We start from the raw sequence: 23643 nt of genomic DNA, 5'->3' as shown, positions 1-23643 counted from the left end.
GCACTGACCTGAGGCCTGGAGAAGCTTCCAAAATTCAATTATAGCACTGGGATTGTGGGTGTGCAGTTTGAACAGAAGTGTGTGATATCACAGGGTGGCAAACTCAAGAGTTTAAGGGTTTAGAATATAATAATATATATAAAGCAAGATGGAGAGTTTAGGGTAGTGGTTGGTCCTTCTTCTTCACCTTCTTCTCCATGGGTTTGGGTGGTTTTGTGTAATTGGATAAAAAAATCCATATTGCGGGCATGGGTGGTTGGTTATTGAGTTAAAAGTAAAAACAATTTAGGTGTAATTTTTTAAATTCTTAATAATCCTTAAAAGGCCTTGTAGAGATAGATATGGGACCATTTTGTAGCTTGTTAAAGTATTGTAGAACTCACAGCTCGTGAGACTGTAACATAGATAAGAACTAATCAACATCTGAGTACGAACATGAAATTCCCTCTCTGCGCATTTAATCCCGACCCTGACCCAGGCAGAAAAAGAAGATAAAGAATCGACATCATTGCATAGCTAAAACTCACCTTTCCACCCAGTTCTTGTAGCTGGGGATGTCCTTGGCGTAGAGGAGCTTGTTGGAGGGGGAGTCCTTGCCCAGGCGGTGCTCTGAGGTGGAGCAGGAGTCCATGAAGGTCTGAGCCACCACGGACAGGCAGGCGTCTGTGATGCTGTTTTTGTGAATGTCGAACACAAACTGGGGGTTCTTGATCATGTTGACCCAGAACCGCAAGGGGAGGCTGCAGGAGAGGTGGCAGAGGGGACACAGTCAGGGCACAGCTCACAGGAGACACCTCAGCAGCAAATGGAGGGTGGGGATCAAAGATCGGGCTGTGGATATGAAGATTCCGGGATAAACTTTGCTATGCAATGAATCCCTCCCCTACAAAGTCTGGGAATCACCTTTTGTCCCTGTAATCCTTATAAGGCAGATTTTGTGATTCTTAGAGACAATCCAGTCTTGTTGAACGGACCCATAAATTAATGGGAGTAAAATTTAGGTGATGATGACAAAGACTCTGGATCTCAATATGAAGATTCTGGGATAAACATTGCTACGAAATGAATCCCTCCCCTACCAAGTTTAGGGATGGTAGAGACATCACCTCTTGTCCCTGTAATCATTACAAGGCAGATTTTGTGAGTCTTAGAGTCAGTACAATCTTGTTGAAGGTGCCCATAAATTAATGGGAGTAAAATTTAGGTGATGACAAACACTCTGAATCTGGATATGAAGATTCTGGGATTAACATTGCTATGAAATGAATCCCTCCCCTACAAAGTCTAAGGATGGTAGAGACATCACCTCTTGTCCTTGTAAAACAAGGCAGATTTTTTTCAGTCTTTATACAATCTTGTTGAAGGTGCCCATAAATTAATGGGAGTAAAATTTGGGTGATGATGACAAACACTCTGAATCGCTCTGTATGAAGTTGCAATGGAAAGTTGACCCTGTTGGTTGCTCCATCAGATGAAGACAGGCATTGAACCCACAAAAATTACTATGGTGTGGGTTATGAAGCACTGGGACAGGCTGCCCAGAGGAGTTGTGGCTGCCCCTGGGTCCCTGGAAGTGTCCAAGAACAGCTTGGACAGGGCTTGGAGCAGCCTGGGATAGTGGAAGGTGTCCCTGCCCATGGTGGGGGTGGCACTTGATGAGTTTAAGGTCCCTTCCAACCCAAACCATTCTGGGATTCTACACATTTGTCATTGAGGGACTTGGCTTTTATGCCTCACAGCAATCCCATGGGAAGAGAGGCAGGTAGAGGTCCCAGGTGGAGACTGGGAATGCTCATGGCACACCCTGTAGGACACCATGTCCTGTCACTCTCTGCCGCTCCAGCCCAAGCCTGCACACAGTCCCAGTACCCAGAGCAGCAAGCAGTTGCTACATGACAGGGAAAGCCCCATTGCCTCAAGGAAAAAAAAAAAAAAAAAAAAAAAAAAAAGAGCTGGGAAACAAGTACCACAGCCTTTGATATGAAAATATATCTGCCCTAACCAAGGAAAAGCTATTCCAGTTGCAACCCAAAGCCCTTTTCCCCCTTTTTCTCCAAAGAGCAGCTCATTTGTATGAGATGCCCTGAGGTACATGTATGAGGTACCTCCAGCCTTTGCCTGGAGACTTTTGTCAGGGCAGATGCACTGCAGTGATCAGGCCCAGGAGCTGGAATGTGTCACTGAGCACAGAGCCCAGCCCCTGTGTCTCTCTCTCAGGCAGATTGCTAAATCTACCTTCACTCTCTGCATCTTTCAGCTTAAAAAATTCTCCTGATATTCAGGACAAACTCCCCAGTTCCTCCCATTTGCTGATTGCCTTCACAACACTGTAAAAAACTCATCCCCGACCTGATGGATTTTGGGTAACAACTTTCCCGACAGAGTGTTTTCCTAAACCTCTGTGTGTTCTCCTGAGCACCAAAATTACAGAACAAATGTAAAGAAAAGCTCCACACAGGGAATCTGGTCAGCCAGGTTCAGGAGAAGAGGGAGATGCTGGAAAACACAGAATTATAGAGTGCTTTGGGTGGGAAGAGACCTTAAAGATGATCCAGGTATAGGGACACCTTCCACTATGCCAGGTTGCTCCAAGCCCCATCCAACCTGGATTTGAACAATCCAGGGATGGGGCAGCCACAGCTTTTCTGGACAGCCTGTTCCACAGGATCTCGGGGAAGAATAAGTAAAAAATGTCAATGAGACAGGATGGGGTTGTGGGAATTTATGCTGGGAATGGAGAATCATCACTAGGGGGATGAGGTGGGTGGGTGAACCTTGCAGAAGTCCTTGTGCAGGTGTTTGGTGAGGAGCAGAGTGTGTGTTTGTGTGCCTGGCTGTGGGGAGGGGAGAGGGGACGATGTCCCTGGCTGGGAATAAAGGAGCCCTGTGATGTGACTTTGAGTTAATTTGATCTGATTGAACAGATTTCTTCACACTGCCCCTTCTCCCACAAACACACACGCTCTGCCTTCCCCCCTCCCCCCTTAAATAAACCTCCTGCTCATTTAGGCTGAGTGGCTGCAATCAGCCTTAGATTAGTGCCGCAGATAATGTTAATAATATGCTAATGTTTCATTAGTTGAAAGCCTCTTTGGTGCATGGGGTTTCTTTTTTTATGTCACCGGCGCTGTGACGATCTGCCAACTGCATGGCTGGGAAAAGGAAAAAATGCATGAGCTGGGAGCCCCACGGCTCTCCTCTGCTGCTCCTTTTATAGTCCCTGTGTTTGCACAGGAGAAGGGGAGGGAGCCATTCCCCAGGGAGCTCTTTCCAACCGGGAGACTCAGCAGAAAGGAGAATTTTCTTCACCGATCCGATCCTGGCTTTTCCCACTGTCCCAATGCAGGGATGAGGAGCTGGAGCGGGGGGCTGATGTCACACTTTGTCACCGATGTCACACTTTGTCCCTGATGTCACACTTTGTCCCTGATGTCACACTTCGCCACTGGTATCACCCTTTGTTACTCACTCCAAAGAAGACTCACATCCAGCTCCATGTGTGGGCAAACAAATAGGGCTGGGAATTAAAACACCCAGTGCACATGAAGCCAGTGGTGTTGAATATTCTCCCATTCTTCCCTAAATATTCCTGTATGAGCCTGGCCATATTCTGGCATCTTCTGCATATTCCTATGCAGCAGGGGGCTGATGTCACACATTGCCACTGATGTCACCCTTTGTTACTCACTCCAAAGAGCACTCACATCCAGCTCCAGATCCTTTAAATACTTTGCACCATTGGAGATGCTCTCCTGGCCTCTACTCAGGAGGGCACAAATCTCCTGTGGGTGCTCCACATCCTCTGAGGACGTCTTGGGTACCTTAAATTTCTCAGTTGGTATGAGATACCTCTGTGTTGGCAAACAGATAGGGCTGGGAATTAAAACACCCAGTGCAGATGAAGGCAGTGGTGTTGAATACTCTCCCATGCCTCCCTAGATATTCCTATGTGAGCCTGGGGATATTCTGCATATTCCTATGCAGAGCCTGGGAACTGCAGCAATTAAAAACTTAATTTTTCCTCATCAAATCCCTCACAAATCCTGCCATTTCCATGTAATACAGGGCAAACTGGGACCTGTTTAGCCAAAAAGTGCTGATCCTTTAGATTTTGGGATCTTCTGACTTCTCCATTGACTTGGCAAGACTGAGCCTCATCCTTTGAGCCCCACACCAGATTCCTCAGCTCTTCCAGCAACCAGATGCCAACCACACTTCCCTCTGGCCTCCTTCCAGCCCAGTATCCATGCTGGGCTGCGCTGGGCTGTCTCTCTCACTCACCAGTTGCTTTTCCAGGTGTGCCGCACGTGGGGGTCGTGGATGTTGTGCTTGTCTGCCTGCTCATCCAGGAAATCAAACATGTACTTGATGGCCAGGGGGAGGGCACTGCCACGGTGGGCAGTGCTGAAGATGGTCTCAAAGAGGTCGTCCACGAATTTCTGCAGGGTGCCCTGGTGGGAGAAGGAAAGAAGGAAAGAAGAGCATGAGGTACAAGTGGGCAGAGGATGTTTAATTTTGGTACTCCACTAAAACGGGGCATGTCTGTGGATAAATCAAGGTGTGATGGAAAATTGAGGGCTCTCTAATATCAGTTAAATGTGACATGACCTGAGAATTTCAATACAAATGTCTTTAAGCAGGAATGTTCATCATGGCAAGAACCATTACACCTCATTTCCACTCAGATTCCTCTCTCCGCATCCCATCCTCAATGCTTTAGTGCATCCATGAGACAAAACCTAGCCATTTTCCAGGCTGGCTTTCACCCAGGGCATCTAAACTGGGAAGAGAAGACTGTAGAAGGTGTCACAGAGACAAAAAGGACAAGAGAACCTAGAGAGGTGGGTGGTTAATGTGTGACCGGTGTCCTAAATAACACAAACTTCAATTCCCAAGAGGCCTCCTCATCTTCTATTCCCCACTGGCAGAAGAATCTCAGATTGAGAGCTTGGAGTCACCCTTGTGAGGACAATTGACTTTTAGCAGGAAGGAGAGGAGCTGGAATATCTGAGCTGGGTTTGGGGTAGAACCAGGCAGGACACGTTTTCTCTGTCACCAGAGCATTTATGTGTGGATAAACAGCTGCTAAAATAACCAAAAATCAACTGAATCTCCAACAAACATTCCCTGCTATGAAAAATTTCCTCTCCTGCAAGATAAAGCTCTGCCCTTTCTCCAAGGACCTAGGGAAGAAATGTCTCCTTTCTAGAAACAAAGCCCCGGGTTCCACCAGAGTGGCTCAAGTTTACCTAGAGCTAACAAACACTTAATTAGAAAGCTGGTGTCTCTGGCTGATTCACCACCTGATTTATTCTTTGGGAAACAAACAGAGGCACCTTTTTGTTTGTGTGAACTCCTGCGGGGTGAACAAAGCCCTGCAGCACATCTGACTCAGAAAGGGCTCAGGAGGGGAAATCCTCTTGGTCTGACATGGGAGAGCTGCCCTCAGGTTCAGTTCCTGCAGGGAATTAGTTCTCTACATGCTCACCCTCACAAATGCCACAGAAACCTTTGAGGCTTTTAGGGAAGAGGCTCTTGGGTACCAGAGGTCAGGCATTTACCAGAATAAAAATCATTGTCAATTTAACAAAGTCTTCCTGGGGATTGTGCTACAGCAACTGCTCTCTCTCCTTCCCTCCCTACATCGGCCACAATGAGAAGAGAAAATTGCTCGGCCCAAGAGGGGAAACAATAAAACTCCAACCTTCCTACTCTTTCTGTTGCTGTGCAGGTTTTGCAGCTGCTTTCCAGATATCTCCACAAAAAAACCAACCAAACAAACAAAAAAAGACCCCAAAAACCAAAAATCAAACCAAACAAAAAAAGCAACAACAATAAAAAAAAACACCTAACAAAAAATCCAACCCAAGTGTTGAGTTTGTGACTCAGAACACAAAGCAAAAGCAGTTCAGTGGTGGGGTAGGGGCTGCATCCCCAGACAACATAAATCAGCACCAGTCCAATGCTTGCTGGTCTACACCAGCTGGGGCCTGAGCCCTGGGGAGCAACACTTTCCTTTTTCGACGTTTTTCACGTGCTGTGTGATCCATAAAAGCCTCCTGATGCCAGGGAATGGGGCATGGACCAGGGGCTAAAGACAAAGCTGCCCTTCCTCCAAATCCCTCTGCAGCTCAGCCAGCCTGAGTGAGGCTGCAGGGACAGCCAGACATCAGAGGCAAAATGAGCTGAGGAATAAATGAGCAGGTAAATCTGGAAAGTAGGACTTAAACTAGTGATGGAAATGTCTCTGATATGGGCAAATTCAGGCAGCATTTGCGTGAGCACATGGAATTGTGTTTGCGCCTATTAATACCTGACAGAAAATTAAAAAGTTACGGATGTGTTTGGAGACTCAGGTCAGGATGTCCCTGCTCTGCCCCCGCTTGATTTCATCTGTATTTTTTCTCTGTGCATGCTGAGTTTTCATGTCTCACTGTAATGTCAATGTAACCCTCTCCAAGTCATCAGCACAAGAGTCTTTATTGGCCCAGGGAAAATGTGGAGGAGGATTTTTACCACAAAACTCAGGATTTTGTGGTATAGGAGCCATTTCAGACTGTGAGGCCCGACACATCTTTGGAGCTTGCTCTGAGCACCTGCCCTGGCTCTTCGCTTGCTCAATTTTGGTACAAATTACAAACCAGTATAATTGACAACTCCAGCACCTCCTGCTGTGCTTTCCCCACCAATCTCATGGCCCTGGATTGTTACTCCTCCTTGCTTTTTCAGTGTCTCTTTTTGGACTCTGCTTTCAAAGCTCAAGCTCCTTCTCCACATGCTCAGAACTCCCCCCTTGCTCTATTTCCTTTCTGTTCCTCCCTTTTTACCCAACTTTGGCATCCTTTGAGCGGCCTCTCACTTCTTTCCGACAAGAAATTCCACCTCGCTTTCAAACCCGCCCTGTCCCCTGCCCTCACCACATACCTTGGTGGCCAGTAACCTGGTCAGGTAGATCTCAGAAACCATCTTGCTGCCTCGGTCACCCTCTTTTTGGTCTCCATGCTCGTGGTTCTTGACCAGGTGCCACATCTTGACGCCGCTCTCCAGGTCGGGGGTGATCATGGGCGTGCGCGAGCGGAGGCTGTCGGGGCTGCCCGTGTAGCGGATCATGTTTTCTGCAGAGACACACACACAAACAGGGGTCCCCCACGTGTCTCAGCAGTTCTTGGTGTTATAAGTAAAAGTTAAGTTATGTTAAATTGGGGTATAGTTCAATTATACTGTATTAATTATGTTATATTAATTGTATTATGTTAAGAGGCTGTCGGGGCTGCCCATGTAGCGGATCATGTTTTCTGCAGAGACACACACAAACAGGGGTCCCCCACGTGTCTCAGCAGCTCTTGGTGTTACAAGTAGAAGTTTAGTTATGTTAAATCAGTGTATAGTTCTATTATATTGTTTTAATGATGTTATATTAATTGTATTATGTTAAGAGTGGGGGGAGGCTGATTAGAATGTTCTAGGAGAAGGGTCCAGGGTTTGGTGGAACAGTGGTCTGGCGGGACAAGACGAGGTTGAAGAGGGATTGAAGATCTGACCATGATTCGAAGCCCTGCAGAAATGATTGGCCCAGAATGAACGGCGTTAAAGACCAACGAGAAGCCTGGAAATGGACCAACCACCATGTGGATCCAAAATGGACCAATCCTGGACTCAAAGGGGGCTATAAATGGCAGAAGTTCAGTTGGGTCAAAGTTCTTATTTTTGGAAACTTGTTTTCTGGGGAGAACCCTGTGCTCTTGGGGGTAGCGCACTGTTCTGTTTTTGGCTTGCTGTGTGGGTGCCTGGGCTTATCCTGGGTACTCCGTTCCTTGTAGCTATTTTAATAAACGAGAACCTCTTTCTCCAGAGAAAGTTTGGCCTTGTTCATATTCATAACATTGGTATTGGGGTTTTCAGGAATTCTGTTTGTGACGTGCCACCAAGTGCGTTTTTCAAAGCATTGCCCGTGTGGTTGGCTCAACAACCACGAGGCAGGTGTGATGTCGCAGAGCCAGGTGCGATGTCAATGTCTACACTACTAAATTAAGTGAGGTTCAAACACTGATTTCCAGCTCTCTATAATCTTTATCTCTTTTCGTGCTCCCTGGCAAGTGTCACTGTCCCTGTCAGACACTTCGGTTCAGGGTATAGCACCAGTTCCTTTTGGTAACCAGTTCATTACGTGACTGGTTTTCCCATATTTTATCCATGCCATGCCATGCCATGCTGCTTAACATAAAAATAATGGTGTCTCTAATGTGATCTCCTATTTAGCTCCTTATCCCCAGATTTAGAAGGAGCTGCCTCCCCTCCCTCCCTCGGTATCAAAGCAAACAATTCCTGCCCAGCCATCCTCCTTACTCCCTGCTCCAAAATCTTGTTTTGGCAGAAATCAGCCAGAACCCCAGGTGGACATCCACAAATTTCCTTTCCAAGAATACTTTTAGGCTCCAAATTTTACCTCTCTTTGCCTCTGTGTGATGGCACAAGGCATTCCCCTCTCCCTGACCTTCTAGCAATGTTGCCTTTTCCAACCATAATTATCAGAAGTGTTGCACCTTTCTGTAGCAAGATCTGAATCAGCCTCATTAATGCAATACCAATCTCTACATATTAATTATCAGATGGAATATCCTTTTTCTCTCTGGATGCTGTTTTCTTAATTGCAATTAACAATCACTTTTTGACCCACCACATCTTCTCCTCCCCCTGCCTCCTTCCCTATTCCCTCCTCCTGAAAAAATCAAATGGCAAAAGAATTAAAGAAATCCAACAGAAATTAACCCCCCTCAAATCTTCCTTTCCAAAGGTCACTGTGTCTTTCAGTAATTGCAACAACATGGCAAAGAGGATGAATATTAATAAGGCCTCATGGATCATTTATGTCCTTGGAGAAAGTGGAAGGGGGCACCTCTGGACATTGAGTAACTGCTCTTTCCTTTAAGATAAAGGGAGTAAGGAGGATTGGAGATGCTTCCATAAATTAAAAATATGAATAAAGTGATATGACAGCAGCATTCAGGCTGGAGGGGGGTCTGCAGCACCCCGGTTGTGCATCAGGGATGTTATGCTTTGCTGTCCAGCATCACCTTAGTGAGACACAGGCTGGATGCAATTCTAGTGCAGGGAGGAAGGTGTGAAGGTGTGGTGAAACTCAGGAGGTCCCTGTTCGGCCCTGCAGAGGAGTTCCCACCTGGTGTCCCTTCCACAACTGTGTCACTCTGCTGTCTCATGGGGACAGTGGGAACAACAGTCCACTGCCTTGAGAGCTGCTGATAAAGACCTCAGACTCTAAAGAGTGACATTTGGTGATCTAAGAGGGAGGCAGTTAATTATACAGACTCCTCCTTTCATTAATGAGGGAGGAGAACCTCCCAAGAGCAGCCCAACCACTTGGACCAACACTTTGAATGAGCTGCCAGAGTTTCAGATGGCTAAATCCTCCCCTCCTGCCTAATTTCACCAAATAATCATCTGCCCATCATTGTCCCTGCTGGTGCTTAGAGTCTGGTGACCACTGTGACATTTGGGATCTCTTCCCAGTGCTCAGAGACCCTGGCACAGAGTCACAAACACCTGTGCCTTTCATTTTAGCCCATGGAAACAATTACCAACTTTGTGTGAGGAGTTACAAGCCACAAGAGTGTGAGTAGAATGATAGTGAATTTGTCACAGGGTGAAAAAGTAGAATTTTGGGGATTTAGAATGGGGGTTCAAGAGGCAAGATGGAGGAATCTGGGTGTGTCCTGTCCTTCTTCTCCTTCTTCTTGTCCTCCATCTTCTGCTGTGATGGTGACACTTCTGGATTGGTTTAGAGAAGAGACAGACTGTCTAACATAGGTGATAGGGATTGGAAAATTATTGTGAATAAAATACAGGCAGTTCTTAGTATAAAAAGCCAACACCACTCCAAGGGCAGGGACTGTGCCACAACCCAACCTGCTGGACAGATCTCAGCAGGTCAGAGAAAGAATGGAATAGATAAGAGAAAATAAACAACCTTGAAAAACAGAGCTGAGGAATCCTGACTTCTTCTTTGGTTGTGGAGCTGGGAGAAAAGACTTTCTAACACCTTGGGGGTCATTTCACCACAGGAACCCAAGACACACACACCCTTACCATACTTGCTGGCTGAGGTCCGGGACACCGTGGAGTTGTTGACTGCGTTGTAGGCAGTGACTTGCTTGGAGACCAAAGCCACCACAGATCCATCTGGGACCTGCATTACAAAAATGACTGGGTCAATAGACTTCTGAAAAGTGGCTGAGGACCATGCCCAGGGCAGCATGAGCTGCAAATCAGTGTCTCTGTAGCCAGGGCACAGTTTACGCTCAAAGGTTCGATTTCTTGCTTTGTTGAGTTGGTCTAGTAATAAAAAGGGACAAAAGCTGGTGTTACACAGCCAGAATCTGCACTTGGACAAAGGGACAAGTGGTGACAAACAGATTCTGCTCCATCCAGGCCCTGATTCAAAGCCCACTGACAACAGTGTGAGTCACTGAGTCATTTAGGTTGGAAAAGGCCTTTAAGATCATGGAGTTCAACCATTAACTCAGCCCCACTGTGTTCACCACTAAGCCATGTCCCCAAGGGCCACATCCAGAGGCCTTTAAAACACTTCCAGGGGTGGTTTTTGCATTAACCCCAGTAAATCTGACAATAGGTTCATCCCAGGGAAGCTCTTAGGCAGAGAAGGAACATGAGAATAATAAAATCATCTGAGCTACTTCAAACAGGCCTGGCTGTTCCATTAGGATGATAAAACTGATGTGAAATGTTCCATTCCTTCCTCCTGGATTGCAGGTGACATCTGGGTGCCTGGTTCAAAAATTCCTGTCTACAATTTTCCACTATGATCCTGTCACCCTTCCCTGTGACAAAGGCGCTGCTGGACTGAAGGGACAAGCACAACTTCTTTCTCTTTGTGGTGTCAGAGGGTGGAAAAGCAGCAGGTTTGGAGTGGCTGATGTCCAGGATGTCATGGGACAATGTTTTGAGGGACCACAGGACTCTTTTAAAGGAGCCAGGCTTTCTGTTTCTACAACAAGGCAAATCATGTGGGTCCCATGTCAGAGATGTTAACAAGCCCGTGGCTCAAAAGAGCCATATCAGGAACATCTGTGATAAATAAGACATCATAAAGAGGAGATGGGTGAAATAATCCCTTCTAACGACATCTAACTCTTGTCTGTGTAATAATAATAATAATAATTAGCACTTGCATGGAGTTTTTCATCTTCAAAGCACTGCAGAGGCTAATTAAATAGCCCCTCAGCTACCAGGGAAGGCAATTATTGGCTCTTTGTAGTTTTAGCCCCACACCACAGATGGGGAAACTGAGGCAAAGGCAATCTCAGTGTCTGTCCCAGCATGATCTGTGTCAGCCTCCAGGACAGCCAGGAAAATGATGTTTCCTGAGGACCTGGCCCAGCTCATCATACAGCTGGGAGCTCATTGCCTGAGGCAAAGAAAACATGGAAAAAGCACAGAGAGGGAAGAAAATTATGCCTGGTTTGTTGATGAAATAAAGCAGGAAACGTCCTTGCTCTGTCTGGGGAAAAAAAAAATCAAATCAAAATCAGCCAGCAATGCTTCAATCAATCTGAAGTAAAAGTTTTGTTTCCTTTTCAAATTATTGCTTGCTGCCTCCTCAGCTCAGCTCTTAAGCGACAAGAGAAAATAATCTTGTTATGAAACAGAGGTTGCTGAGGTGTGATGGAGGAAATGACAAAATTGTCAGCATCGGATTAAATTTAATGAGGTCTTTTTTGTAGGTGTTTTTTTTTGCAAGGGAGAAGACTTTGACCAAAACTTCACTTTTTTTCATTAAATCTACCACTTGTGTAAGACATTTTCAGACATCTCTAACGCTCTATTATGAATTTCAGGTCATGTAGGGAGGAAGGGAAGCAGAGCAGGTCACCTGGACCAGGTTAAAGATCAAAAAGTTCCTTGTAATAACAACTCCACTGCTCCATGCTCTCCAGCCACGCTGTTTTCCACCTCCCTTTTCCAGTCACCAAGCCTCCCTCTTTCCATTTTTCCTTTTTCCATCCTTCTGAACTCTGCCTGCATTAAAAGGCCATGGAAACATTGGGAAAAGGGGCAAGAGAGGCCTTGGATTTGTTTGTCTGCATGAGAACTGTTAGCTCATGTTGTCCTCATCTCCTCTTCACCCCCTCCACTCACCAGGGGCGTCCTTTGAGAGGGAAAAAAGATATTTTTTTCTACCCTTGTGTTCCTCTCTAGAGCTGTTCAGGATAATTGGGACAAGGGCAGGAGGGATGTGCTCAACACGGGGGTTCTGCCCAGTTACTCCCCACTCAACCTCTCTTTACCTCTGCATCTTAGCACAATAAAAACCACAGAATTATTAAGTTTGGAAAAGACCTTTAAGATCATCGAGCTCAACTGTTCACCCAGCACTGCCAAAGCCACCACCAACCCACGTCCCCAAGTGCCACATCCACAAGTTTTTCAACGTTTCCAGGAGCGCTGATTCCACCACTTCTGTGGGCAAGACAATAATATTTTGCTTTTTGCTTTGGCAGAAAGAAGACCCAACTCCTGCCCACCCTCTCCCACAGATACCTGGTAGTGTGCCAGCGTGTTGAGTCTCTTCCAGTCGTTCTCTATCTTGGTGGTGATGTCCTCATCCTGAAGGATCATCCTCGCCCCGCTTGCCTGCCGCCACTCTGCAAGGAGAAACAAACAAACAAATAAACAACCAAATAAATAAATAAATAAATAAATAAATAAATAAACAAACGAGACAGGTGTTGCCTTTTTGCCCACCTGGAAATGAAACTCGAGGCAATTTTAGCAACATTTAGTAATATAAGAGCTGATGTTTATTTGAAGGTCTTCAGGGGCAGTTGTGGAAAGATGTCCAAAAACGTCCAACGAGTATGATTTTATAGGTTTTAGGTAAAAAGCACCAGTTAGGAGGACAAGTGGTGATGCAATTCCCCACCAGGTCAAGTCCCTTCTCTGGAGCCCCCCTTGGCACTGGCTGTGCTTTGTCCATGAGAATGCAACTCAAAGAAGAGCCAAGGTAGCACTGGGACCCTGCACCTCCTGGGGCTTGGGGCTCTGGGATTTGTGTTGTCTTTCTGCCTGGGGAAAGGACATGGAAAATTACTGGGAAAACTAGCCATAAATACAATAGGCTACAGAGCTACCAATATATGTGTGAATTCACAGAATTCCCACAATGACCAGGCTGGGAGAGCCCTCCAAGGCCCTGGAGCCCAGCCCAGCCCCTGGCACCCAGTGCCACCTCCAGGCTGGTTAAACACACCCAGGCATGGTGACTGCACCCCTTCCCCGGGCAGCCATTGCAGAACTTTCTCCCCCTTGCTGGAAAAGCTTTTTGCTGCTCTCCAAGCTGGATTTCCCTTGGCCCAGCTCAGGCTGTGTGCTCTGGGTGTGCCAGTGCTGCTGGGGACAGAGCCCAGGGGCAGCTGGGCACAGGCACCTTTCAGGAGCTGCAGAGAGTGAGGAGTGAACAATACAGGGAACATAGGAAAAAAAAAGGAAAAACCAAATGGCATCCCAGGGACAGAGCTCTGGCACTCCCTGTGCCCAGAATCCACGTGGACACACCTATGTGGGCACATCACTCATCACTCTGTAGACTGCTATTCCATAGCTACCTAGCTCCTAGGATTTTTTCCTGCCCTTCCTCTTAGATTTTAAAATAATAAGCTAAGCTTCTAACACATTCCTGAAATACTGTTTAGTCTTATTTTCAAGGAGAGGACCTACAAGAAGAACATTTTGTTTTCCAGTCAGAATCTGAGAAGACACAATAAGAAATGGGGCAAAGAAGCCCTGGATCAAATCCAATGGAGCAGAATCCAGGGGTAAAATTGCCTGAATTCTGAATCCAGGGGGAAAATTACCTAATCAACTGCTCTTCCAACTGGCCAATGTTTGTTAGATATGATAATTTGTTAAACCTATAAAACTTGTAGAAAGGCAATACTGGGTATACCCATGACCACTGGGACACCTGGAAGATTCCAGATAAAGGTCTGCTTTCTATTTTACCATTTTAACACCATTGCAAAAGTTTTTCTCTTTTGATATTAGGCAAAAATAGGAGGGGCACACCTGGGCGGAAAAGCCAGGGACAGATCCAACTTCTGCTCCATGGAGGATGTAAATTTTACAAATCTTCAGCACCTGCTTGTGGGCAGAAGGGCTCCTGCTTCTGCCACTTCTCCAGGCTCTGCCCTGGAATGATGAATCCTGCAGTACTGGAGCAGCCCCTCACCTCCCTGCGTGCCATTTTTCGCTCAAATCTTGAAGAACTTTCCATAAATTCACAGAATCATTAAGGTTAGAAAAGACTTCTGAGATATTGGGGCCTTGAGGAGGATTGCTACAGCTTTCCCCACATAGGACTCATGGACTTGTCTAAAGCAAGGAAAACATCCTGTGCTTTCAAGCTGGACCATTCTTGGTTGTCACATTTCAGTCAAAGTGACCCAGCCAAATACAGCTGAGCCAGAGCCACATCTAAAAGTCCATTCATTAGCAGGAGTTAATTAAAATGAACTCTTGGATATGGAAACATCACCTGCCACCCTTGTTTGTTTTTCCCAATATAAAAATGCAAGGACCGCTGCAAATTTCTTTTGGTTTCAGCACTTTTCTTATCACATAATTAAAATGCAATGGGAAAGCTGCACTTGCCTTTATTATTCATTGAAATTAGCAGGGAGAGGTCAGCAACTGTGCTTATTGCTGGGTGTTACTTTGGCTGGAGACACTGAGGGTGAGCAGGGGTTGTGTTGGCTGAGCACTGATCCTGAACTGCCCTTCAGCCACTGCAGCCCCTCACATCCTCACCTGCTGGGTGGCTTTGCATGGGAGGCATTTATGGAAGGGATGGAAAAGCTACCAGAAAATTGTACACACTCTTGTGAAAAACAAATGTTAAAGGTGAAAGAAGCTCAGGAACTTTCAGGAGGTACAGACACCACCTATAAGCAGCACAAGACTAAAAAATAAACCTAACCATAAACAATATTTTTCAGATTATCAAAAACTGTGAGACTACCATCAAACAAACCAAACAAATAAAAGCCATACAGAATAGCGGACAATATTCCAAATATAAGTATAGAAAAGCCTAATAAATTAACTATATCACACTACCCCAAACACACCAAAGTAAACACTAGGGACTTACAATGTTTATTGTACTCACAATAATAAAAACCACCACAAAATAATTAGAGACTTACCCTACACCTCACGCTATAGCCTGTAACACCATCTTAGGTCTTAAAAAACAAGTCCTTTAAAAATATAATACCCCTAAAATAATTGAATCAAACAACAAAACTCATTTCAAAACCAACCTTATTAGCACCCAAACTAAAGAACATGACATTGGGTGTACCATATCCCCTACCATACACCAAATACAAAGAAATGCAATAAACTATTATAAACCACTATATCTACATCATCCCTGTGGAGTCTGAGGATGATGCTCTCTGCTCATTCCCACCTCGGCCAGATCCCTGCCATCCAACTGCTCCCAGACACTGCTTAGAAAAGCAAAAAAAAATGCTGAAGTTTGGGCTGGGATGGGAAATGGTGCTCTTAGGAAGTGCCCCACTCAAGGCCAAAGCCAATTCTGCTGTCACAGAGTGTTTCTTGTGTGCTTTCCTCATGGGGTCATGGGGACAGTGTCACATTGACCTCCCTCCTTCATGGCTCTGCATATTCCTGTTTTCTGCATGTTTTCTGCCCTGGCTCACCTTTGGAGAGACACACACTCGTGTTTTGGGAGGGATGCACAGGTTTTTGAGCACAGATTTCCTCATTCTGGGCTTTATTTGTATCTCAGGGCTGGGCAAGGTGCTCAGAGCAGGTTTCCCCCTGCTCCAGGGACACCCTGAGATGTTTCCCCAAACCTTTTGTGCAGGCTCTGGGGGTCCCTGAGGCCTTTCCTTGGCCTTCCTGCAGGGAAGGGTCATGTGAGGAAGACTCAGGGCCAGCCTGGCTGCTCAAAACATGGAGGAAAACCTCCAGGGCAAGCTTAGAGTCTCCAGTTTCAGTTTTGCAGCCTGATTTCTCCACCCAAACACAAATCACTCCACCTCTGATAGTTCCTGGGGTTTATTTGTATCCCAGGGCTGGACAAGGTGCTCAGAGCAGGTTTCCCCCTGCTCCAGGGACACCCTGAGATGTTTCCTCAAATCTTTTGTGCAGGCTCAGGGGATTCCTGAGCCTTTTCCTTGGCCTTCCTGTGAGGAAGAGTCAGGGCCAGCCTGACTGCACAAAACAAGGAGGAAAACCTTCAGGGCAGGCTTGGAGTCTCCAGTTTCAGTTTTGCAGCCTGATTTCCCTACCCAAAACCTTCAGGGCAGGCTTGGAGCCTCCAGTTTCAGTTTTACAGCCTTATTTCCCTGCCCTAACACAAATCACTCCACCTCTGATAGTTCCTGGGCTTTATTTGTATCCCAGGGCTGGGCAAGGTGCTCAGAGCAGGTTTCCCCCTGCTCCAGGGACATCCTGAGATGTTTCATCAAGTCTTTTGTGCAGACACTCAGGGCATCCCTGAGGCCTTTCCTTGGCCTTCCTGCAGGGAAGGGTCGTGTGAGGAAGACTCAGGGCCAGCCTGGCTGCTCAAAACAAGGAGGAAAACCTCCAGGGCAGGCTTGGAGTCTCCAGTTTCAGTTTTGCAGCCTGATTTCCCTGCCCAAACACAAATCATTTCACCTCTGATAGTTCCCGGGCTTTATTTTGTGTCCCAGGGCTGGGTAAGGTGCTCAGAGCAGGTTTCCCTCTGCTCTAGGGACACCCTGAGATGTTTCCTCAAATCTTTTGTGCAGGCTCAGGGGATTCCTGAGGCCTTTCCTTGGCCTTCCTGAAGGGAAGGGTCATGTGAGGAAGACTCAGGGCCAGCCTGGCTGCATAAAACAAGGAGGAAAACCTTCAGGGCAGGCTTGGAGCCTCCAGTTTCAGTTTTGCAGCCTGATTTCCCTGCCCTAACACAAATCACTCCACCTCTGATAGTTCATTGAGCCCCTGAGCAATGACAGGGAAATGATGGGGAAAGGAGCCCCAGTTGTCCCCAGCTCTTCCTGGCCTCACTGCTCCCCTTCTCCACGAGCTCAGGGGGTCCCAAACAGACCTGCAAGGGAATGGGGAGGGAGAAGGTGACCCTGCCATCCATCCTGACAGCATTCAGTGTCAGCTCTGTCCTGCTGGCAGCACCCTGTCCCCTCTCTGCTGGGATCCAGCACAAAGGACAGACACACTCCAATCCAATTTGTTACACTCCCACCTTCCAGAGAGAGGGAGGAGAGGGGGAGGGAGGTAAAAATCCCATTAACTTTATCAAGCCTTCCAATCAGGAGCAGTGGTAAATGCAAACTCAGGAGACAGCTGCTGTGAAGCCTTTATATTTCATTCAGCAGATAGTGTATCTTTTTATTGCACGCAGGAATTACTTCTTTGCCTCTTTTTTTCTCTCTCTTTTTTTTTTTTTTTTTTTTTTTTTTTTTTTTTTTTTTTTTTTTTAAGGAACAACCTTTCTGTTCAACTTGACTGGGAAAAAGGAAATTCCAGGGGCCTTTTGGCAATGAGGTGAAGGCAGCAATGCCTGGCTAGGGGGTGACTCTGTGAGGAGAGGGAAGATGGGGAGATGTCACCCTGCACCTCAAATCCTACAGAAAATGTTACATCTCCCTCTGATCCAGGCCTAGGAAGAGAGGAGAAACTCAGCTCTGTTTCTGGGGTGGAGAAAGGGATGGGAACACAAGTTTATCTCAGAACACGGAGCTGGGAAATGACAGAGAAATATTTCATCCTGTATGGAGTGAATATAGAATCACAGATTGGTTAGAGTTGAAAGATCTTAAAGATCACCTCATTCCACCCCTGCCATGGCAGGGACACCTTCCACTATCCCAGGATGCTCCAAGCCCCATCCAACCTGGCCTTGGACATTCCAGGGATCCAGGGGCAGCCACAGCTTCTCTGAGCACCCTGTGCCAGGGCCTCAGAACCCTCAGAGTAAAGAATTCCTGTCTTAAAATCTAATCTGAAACTCGCCTTCTTTTAGTATTAAACCATTTTCCCATGTCCTGTCACTCCAGGCCCTTGCCCAAAGTCCCTCTCCAGCTCTCCTGGAGCCCCTTTAGGCCCTGGAAGTTGCTCTGAAGTCTCTCTGGGGTCTCCTCCAGCTCTCCCAACCTGTCTTCAGGAGAGATGAATGCAAACTCTCCGTCTTACTCTATGCATGCTAAATTAGACCCAGTTTAAATGTTTCCAGCTTAAATGAACCCACATCCCAGCCCTGCAGGGCTGGTGAGGCAGTGAAACCTCACCTGACATGGTCCACAATGAGCCTGGGACAGCATCACTGAGGGCAAGCCAAGCCAGCAGCTCCCTCCCAGCACCTCTGACCTCAGCACCACCTTCCAAACAGCATCCAGACCCCAGGGAAGAGCAAACACCTCGGCATGAAGCCACATTCCTGTTTTGTGACCCTCACACCTTGATGCCTTCCCAAAGATGGGGTGCTTCATGTGCGGGAGAGATCTTTTAAAAAATGATAATAACAAAAATCACCACCGTGGAAAGAAGTCATTACTCAGAGGGCTGCAATTTGGGGGTTTGCACTAAAACCTAACCTCAGGGTGTCCAAAATCAAGGCTTTCAGCTGACAACCCCCTCCAGGAGTTGCCTGGGCAACTGCCAAACGTTGTGACATTTGCCACACACACAAGTCCCTCTGCCTGCAGCTACCCTGCATTTAACAGCTCAAAACAACTCATTAGCTTGTTTGCTTTCTGCCTTGCGAGCAATCTGGCCTGAGCGTGGACAGAAAGCCCAGAAAATGGTGATGGGAGCAGGAAATGATGCTGCTGTTTGAAAGCCACGGGTTCCAAGGCCAGATTGCAGCCATCTGCTCTGCTCTGCTCTGCTCCAGCCCCTGAGCTCAGGGCAGGCTGATCCTGAGAGCTCTGGGATGGTTCCCGAGGGCCAGCAGGGCTTTCTGCACTCCCCTTGCTGCCTGCAGCATCTCTGAAGGATGCCAGGTGCCAAGGAGCATCATTTCTTTGAGGAAAAGCTGGGATGGAGCTGTGGCTGGGTGTGTGAACCCTCTTGTATTTGTGTTCCCCCCAGATGAAGGGAGGAATGATGAATCTGACTCCATGTTCTCAGAAGGTGATATGATATGATATGATATATTATGCAATGCTATACTAAATTATACTAAAGAATACAGAAAGGACACTTACTGAATGCTAAAAAGATAATAATGAAAACTCAGGACTTTTTCCAGAGTCCCAACACAGCTTGGCACTGATTGGCCAAAGAGTGAAAACAACTCACAGCAGAATCCAATGAAACAATCACCTGTGGGTAAACAATCTCCAAACACATTCCACATGAGCAAAACACAGGAGAAGCAAATGAGATAAGAATTGTTTTCCTTTTTCTCTGAGGCTTCTCAGCTTCCCAGGAGAAAATCCTGGGTAAAGGGATTTTTTTCAGAGAATGTGAATGCTACACTCTTGTTCCTGTTTCACCCATGCTCCTCTCACCTTGTTATCTGCATTGCTGCTATCTTCTACAGGATAAGGGCTTTTTATTTACATTTTAATTGTTTTTCCCACCCCAGCTGCCTCATCAATGCTCCCAGAGCTGCTCATTAGCCAGTCTGTCATCACTGTGGGCAAGCCTGTTCTCTGAGGGGGTGCACATGCTCATGCCAACTTTCTGGAACTTTCTGCTCCTCAGGAGGTCATAGAATCACAGGCTGGATTGGGTTGGATAGAGAATCACAGTCTAAAATGAGTGGGAAGAGATCTGCAAGAGATCTCCAGCCCCTTTCTAGCTTCTGCCAGACCAGGTTGCTTCAAGCCCTGTCCAGTCTGGTCTTGAAGAGGTCAATATTTCCTAAACCAGCAGCAATTCTGGATGCAGAATTGTCAGGCTCCAGCTGAAACCCTGCACGCACACACACACTTCTGGTTCCCAGAACCACAGTGGAATCCAGTTAATCCCTGTATTTACAATGTGCAGGTAAAATTCCTGCATCTCATGATGGACACATCCCTCATCCTCACAGCAGAACAATCCCCAGCCACACCCGGCCTGAGATCTGCAGGAATTACTCTCTGTGACCACCAGATGGGCCAGGAGATGTGGCTGTGAACCCCATTCCTGTGCTGTGCTGTGCCCTGGCACCCTGCCCTGCCTTCCCCCAGGCTCTCCCCACCTCTCAGCACTCCAGAGCCATCGTGGGTCCTCTTCTGGATGATGTACGTGATCTGCTCTTTACTGCTGCTGGTTTTGGCAGCTCCTTCCGTTATTCTAACTGCCTTTGATGGGCAATTTCTGTCAGGAACTCCTCCCTCCCCTACACATGCACACACTCAGACACTTAACTTCAATCCCTGACCTCTCATTGCTGCCTTCATTATTGCTGTGAGTCGTTTCTTGGCCTCGGTCCATTCCTTCTCCTTTTGGTTCCTCTACAGCTCAGCTGGTTTTATAGACTCCATCATTTTCCAGCCCAGTCTCTTTCACTGAAGGTCACTGAGAGCAAATTCTGGCAGATTCAGCCACAATGGAGTCCCCAGCTCCCCACCAGACATCTCAGCAATGGCCTGAGCAGATTTTTCTACGATTTTTCATTTCCTCCAGATTTTTCTGCATTTTTTTCATATTCTCCAGGTGTGGTACCACACCTGTCTGTGGACCCCAAATTCAGACTACAAACAGCATTCTCTCTCCAGGTTTCTTTTTTCCAGGGGTCTTTGGCAAGAGAACAAGAACAGCCCCACTCATGCTTTTTCAAAACCTTTGTCCAAGATGAATTCTATGGGCAGAAATGCATGGCACTGTCTTTTTATGGCCAAAGATTTCCTAAGCCAGGAGCATAAACATCACCAAAATGTCCCCTCTGCCCCACTCTGCCTTGCAGGGAGTGTGGAGAGGGGCACTTGGTGTTCTTTAAAATGATCTGAGCTGCCCTGCCAGGCCAGCAGCTGGGGCAGAAGACCCCAAAATCTCTTGTGGGTGCTGACCACACCAGCACCCAGCTGGAAGGTGACGATGGTTACTTGATCTGGGTTATCCCGGAATTGCACAGGGATACATCAGCTTTAGAAGGTGCCAGGAAAACTCTGCCTGGGTGAACCACACTCAATCCCACCCTGTATGGGAATACAGTGTGGGTAAATGAAGGTGGCATAGAATGTAATCTTATCCCCTAAAGAGTTGCAGCTGAACCAATTACTAAAGATCAGGACCAGGCCTGATGTTAACAGGCTATACTTGTAGCCAACAAGAAGAGTGTTATAAAAGAGTAGATTGGTAGAAACTGGAGTCAGTTGGCTGCTGCAAGGACCAGGAACAGTCAGTGCCTAGAGGAGCTGCCTGCAAGAAACATTGAGGAGGCACAAAACTCTGGCAGTATGGAATCCTTACTCTATAATGATAATAGAACTCTTGATATATAAGACAACACCACCCTAACTGCAGTAATCCTTGCTTCCCACTTTTCCAGCTCAGCTGGAAGAAGGAGCAGGGCAGGCAATTCTTCCAAGGGCTGTTCTTGTGCTCCAAGCACAGATGGGGCAGTTGGTGACCCCTGAAAACCCCTAAACACCTCTGTGCTCTTTGTCCAGAGCAAAGTCTCTGCATGGGGTTTGTCCATCTCCCAGCTCCCCTGTCCCCCCCGGCCAGCAGCAATCTCCTACCCAGGTCCATGTCAGCAGCTTTGGGCCGGTGGGAGCAGGGCACGTTCTTGAAGATGGCATCCAGGATCTTCTCCTTGACCTGGGTGATGGTGTCGCAGTTGAGGATCTTCACCGGGATCTCGGGGCTGTTCACGTTGTCGGGGTTCACGCAGCTCAGCACCTGAGGAGAGGCACCACACCTTGCACAGGGCACTCAAACCCTCTGCCCGCACCCCCCTTGAGGTGTCTGCATCCTACAAGAGGGGTCTAGGGTGCAGAAAATTGTTGTATTTATGGGGTACCCCATGGCAGGAAGGAAATTATGAATCTGACTCCATGTTCTTAGAAGGCTAACTTATTGTTTTATGATACTGTCACCCTGTTTTTTTAAGATTTTCTAAGCCTTCCGATGTTGACGTCTTGTAGTGAACTTTCTCATACACTTTCTGTAAATAACTCAATGTTTTGCATTCCTCTGTGGAAGAGGAGAAAGTTGATGGACTGTTGGTTTGTCCAGTGTCATTGGAGAGGTGGCACTGTCACCCTCCAATCCCCTGTCACTCTTGGAAAACTATAAATGTTAGAGTCAGAAAATAAACTTCCCTTTTCCTTCACCTTGAGAACAACAGTGTGAGCTTGTGTTCTTTTGTGTCCTATAGCGACATGATACTAGAATATATTAAAGAATACTAAACTATACTAAAGAATACTGAAAGGATACAGACAGAAGACTAAAAAGATACTAAAGAAAAACTCGTAACTCTTTCCAGAACCTTGACACAGCTTGGCCCTGACTGGTCATTAAGTCAAAACAATTCACATGAAACCAATGAAACAATCACCTGTTGGATAAACAATGTTCAGGCCACATTCCAGACCAGAAAAACACAGGAGAAGCAAATGAGATAATTATTGTTTTCCTTTTTCTCTGAGGTTTATCAGCTTCTCAGGAGAAAGATCCTGGGCAAAGGGTTTTTTCCAGAAAATGTGACTGCCACAAAAAATGGGTACCAAGGGTATTCCCTCCCTCACATGGGCACAGAGATGTGGTTTCACCTGGGGGTGTCTTCATTGTATTTAATCATGAAGTCACAAAAGGGTTTGGGTTGGAGGGGTCTCAATGACCTCATTCCACCCCCTGGCATGGGCAGGAGCACCTTCCACCGTCCCAGGTTGCTCCAAGCCCCATCCAGCCTGGCCTTGGACATTTCCAGGGATCCAGGGGCAGCCACAGCTTCTCTGGGCACCTCTAACCCTAACCCTCACCACCCTCACAGGGGAGAATTTCTTTCTTAACAGCAGAAAACCCATGAACACCAGCTGAATGCTTTCAGTAAAAAATGTTCATTGAGATGTCAAGGTGACCTAATTCAGGAGTGGCCTCCTTGCATTGTCACCTGGTTTTGATAATCCCAGTGAAAAGCTTTATGTTTGTCCATCAGCACAGCCATGGAGCTGAGCAGACCCTCCTCAGAAGAATGTTATTAATCTGAAATGCAGGGCGCCTTAAGAAATGAAACACAAAGCAACATCAGCAGCCTTTGCTTTCGCATACAGAATAAGAAAATCAACCTAACTGGAGAGGCCTCTCTTTTCTCAGAAGGAAAATTTAATTTTCTCCGCTCTGTCCAAGAGTAAATGCAAAGCATGTGGTGAGGGGGGATACCTTAAACACAGAGCATTTAACAGCAATCATCCTGCTAAGCCTTGCCTGTGTCTCTGTTGATCATTCTGCTCATTTCTGGTGGCACAAGTGTGAAGTCTGTAAAGTTTTATAAACTTAGCACACCTTTGCACTTGAAAGGATTGTTCAGTGATGCTCCAGGCTGTACATGGTCATTAAAATGTTCCTGTGGCACTTTTACAAGCACAGAGATGTTGGTTTTGGTGCCTCAGACAAATTTTAACTTGACCTAAATTCCCTTCTGTAGCATGCAAG

The 23643-nt window shown here is 46.7% G+C and overlaps 1 protein-coding gene across 4 annotated transcripts in view; it reads right to left on the bottom strand.

Moving 5' to 3' along the window:
* Positions 1-23643, bottom strand: part of PLXNA4 (plexin A4) — a 512377-nt gene that overhangs the window by 18051 nt on the left and 470683 nt on the right. For 3 of the 4 annotated variants that reach the window (XM_063153651.1, XM_063153649.1, XM_063153650.1), the window contains exons 25-30: positions 21726-21885; positions 12577-12680; positions 10105-10204; positions 6925-7115; positions 4282-4451; positions 528-740 (exon numbers count right to left, since the gene is read on the bottom strand). In XM_063153651.1, the coding sequence (XP_063009721.1) occupies positions 528-740; positions 4282-4451; positions 6925-7115; positions 10105-10204; positions 12577-12680; positions 21726-21885 (938 nt within the window). Of the gene's footprint in view, positions 1-523; positions 741-4281; positions 4452-6924; positions 7116-10104; positions 10205-12576; positions 12681-21725; positions 21886-23643 lie in introns of those variants that run through there. The other variant, XM_063153652.1, reaches the window with a different exon arrangement.

The sequence above is a fragment of the Melospiza melodia genome, chromosome 4 (genome assembly GCF_035770615.1).
Source record: "Melospiza melodia melodia isolate bMelMel2 chromosome 4, bMelMel2.pri, whole genome shotgun sequence".
NCBI classification, from domain to species: Eukaryota; Metazoa; Chordata; class Aves; order Passeriformes; family Passerellidae; genus Melospiza; species Melospiza melodia.
Note: the sequence above shows the minus strand (reverse complement) of the source record. Positions and strands in the feature narration are given on the sequence as shown.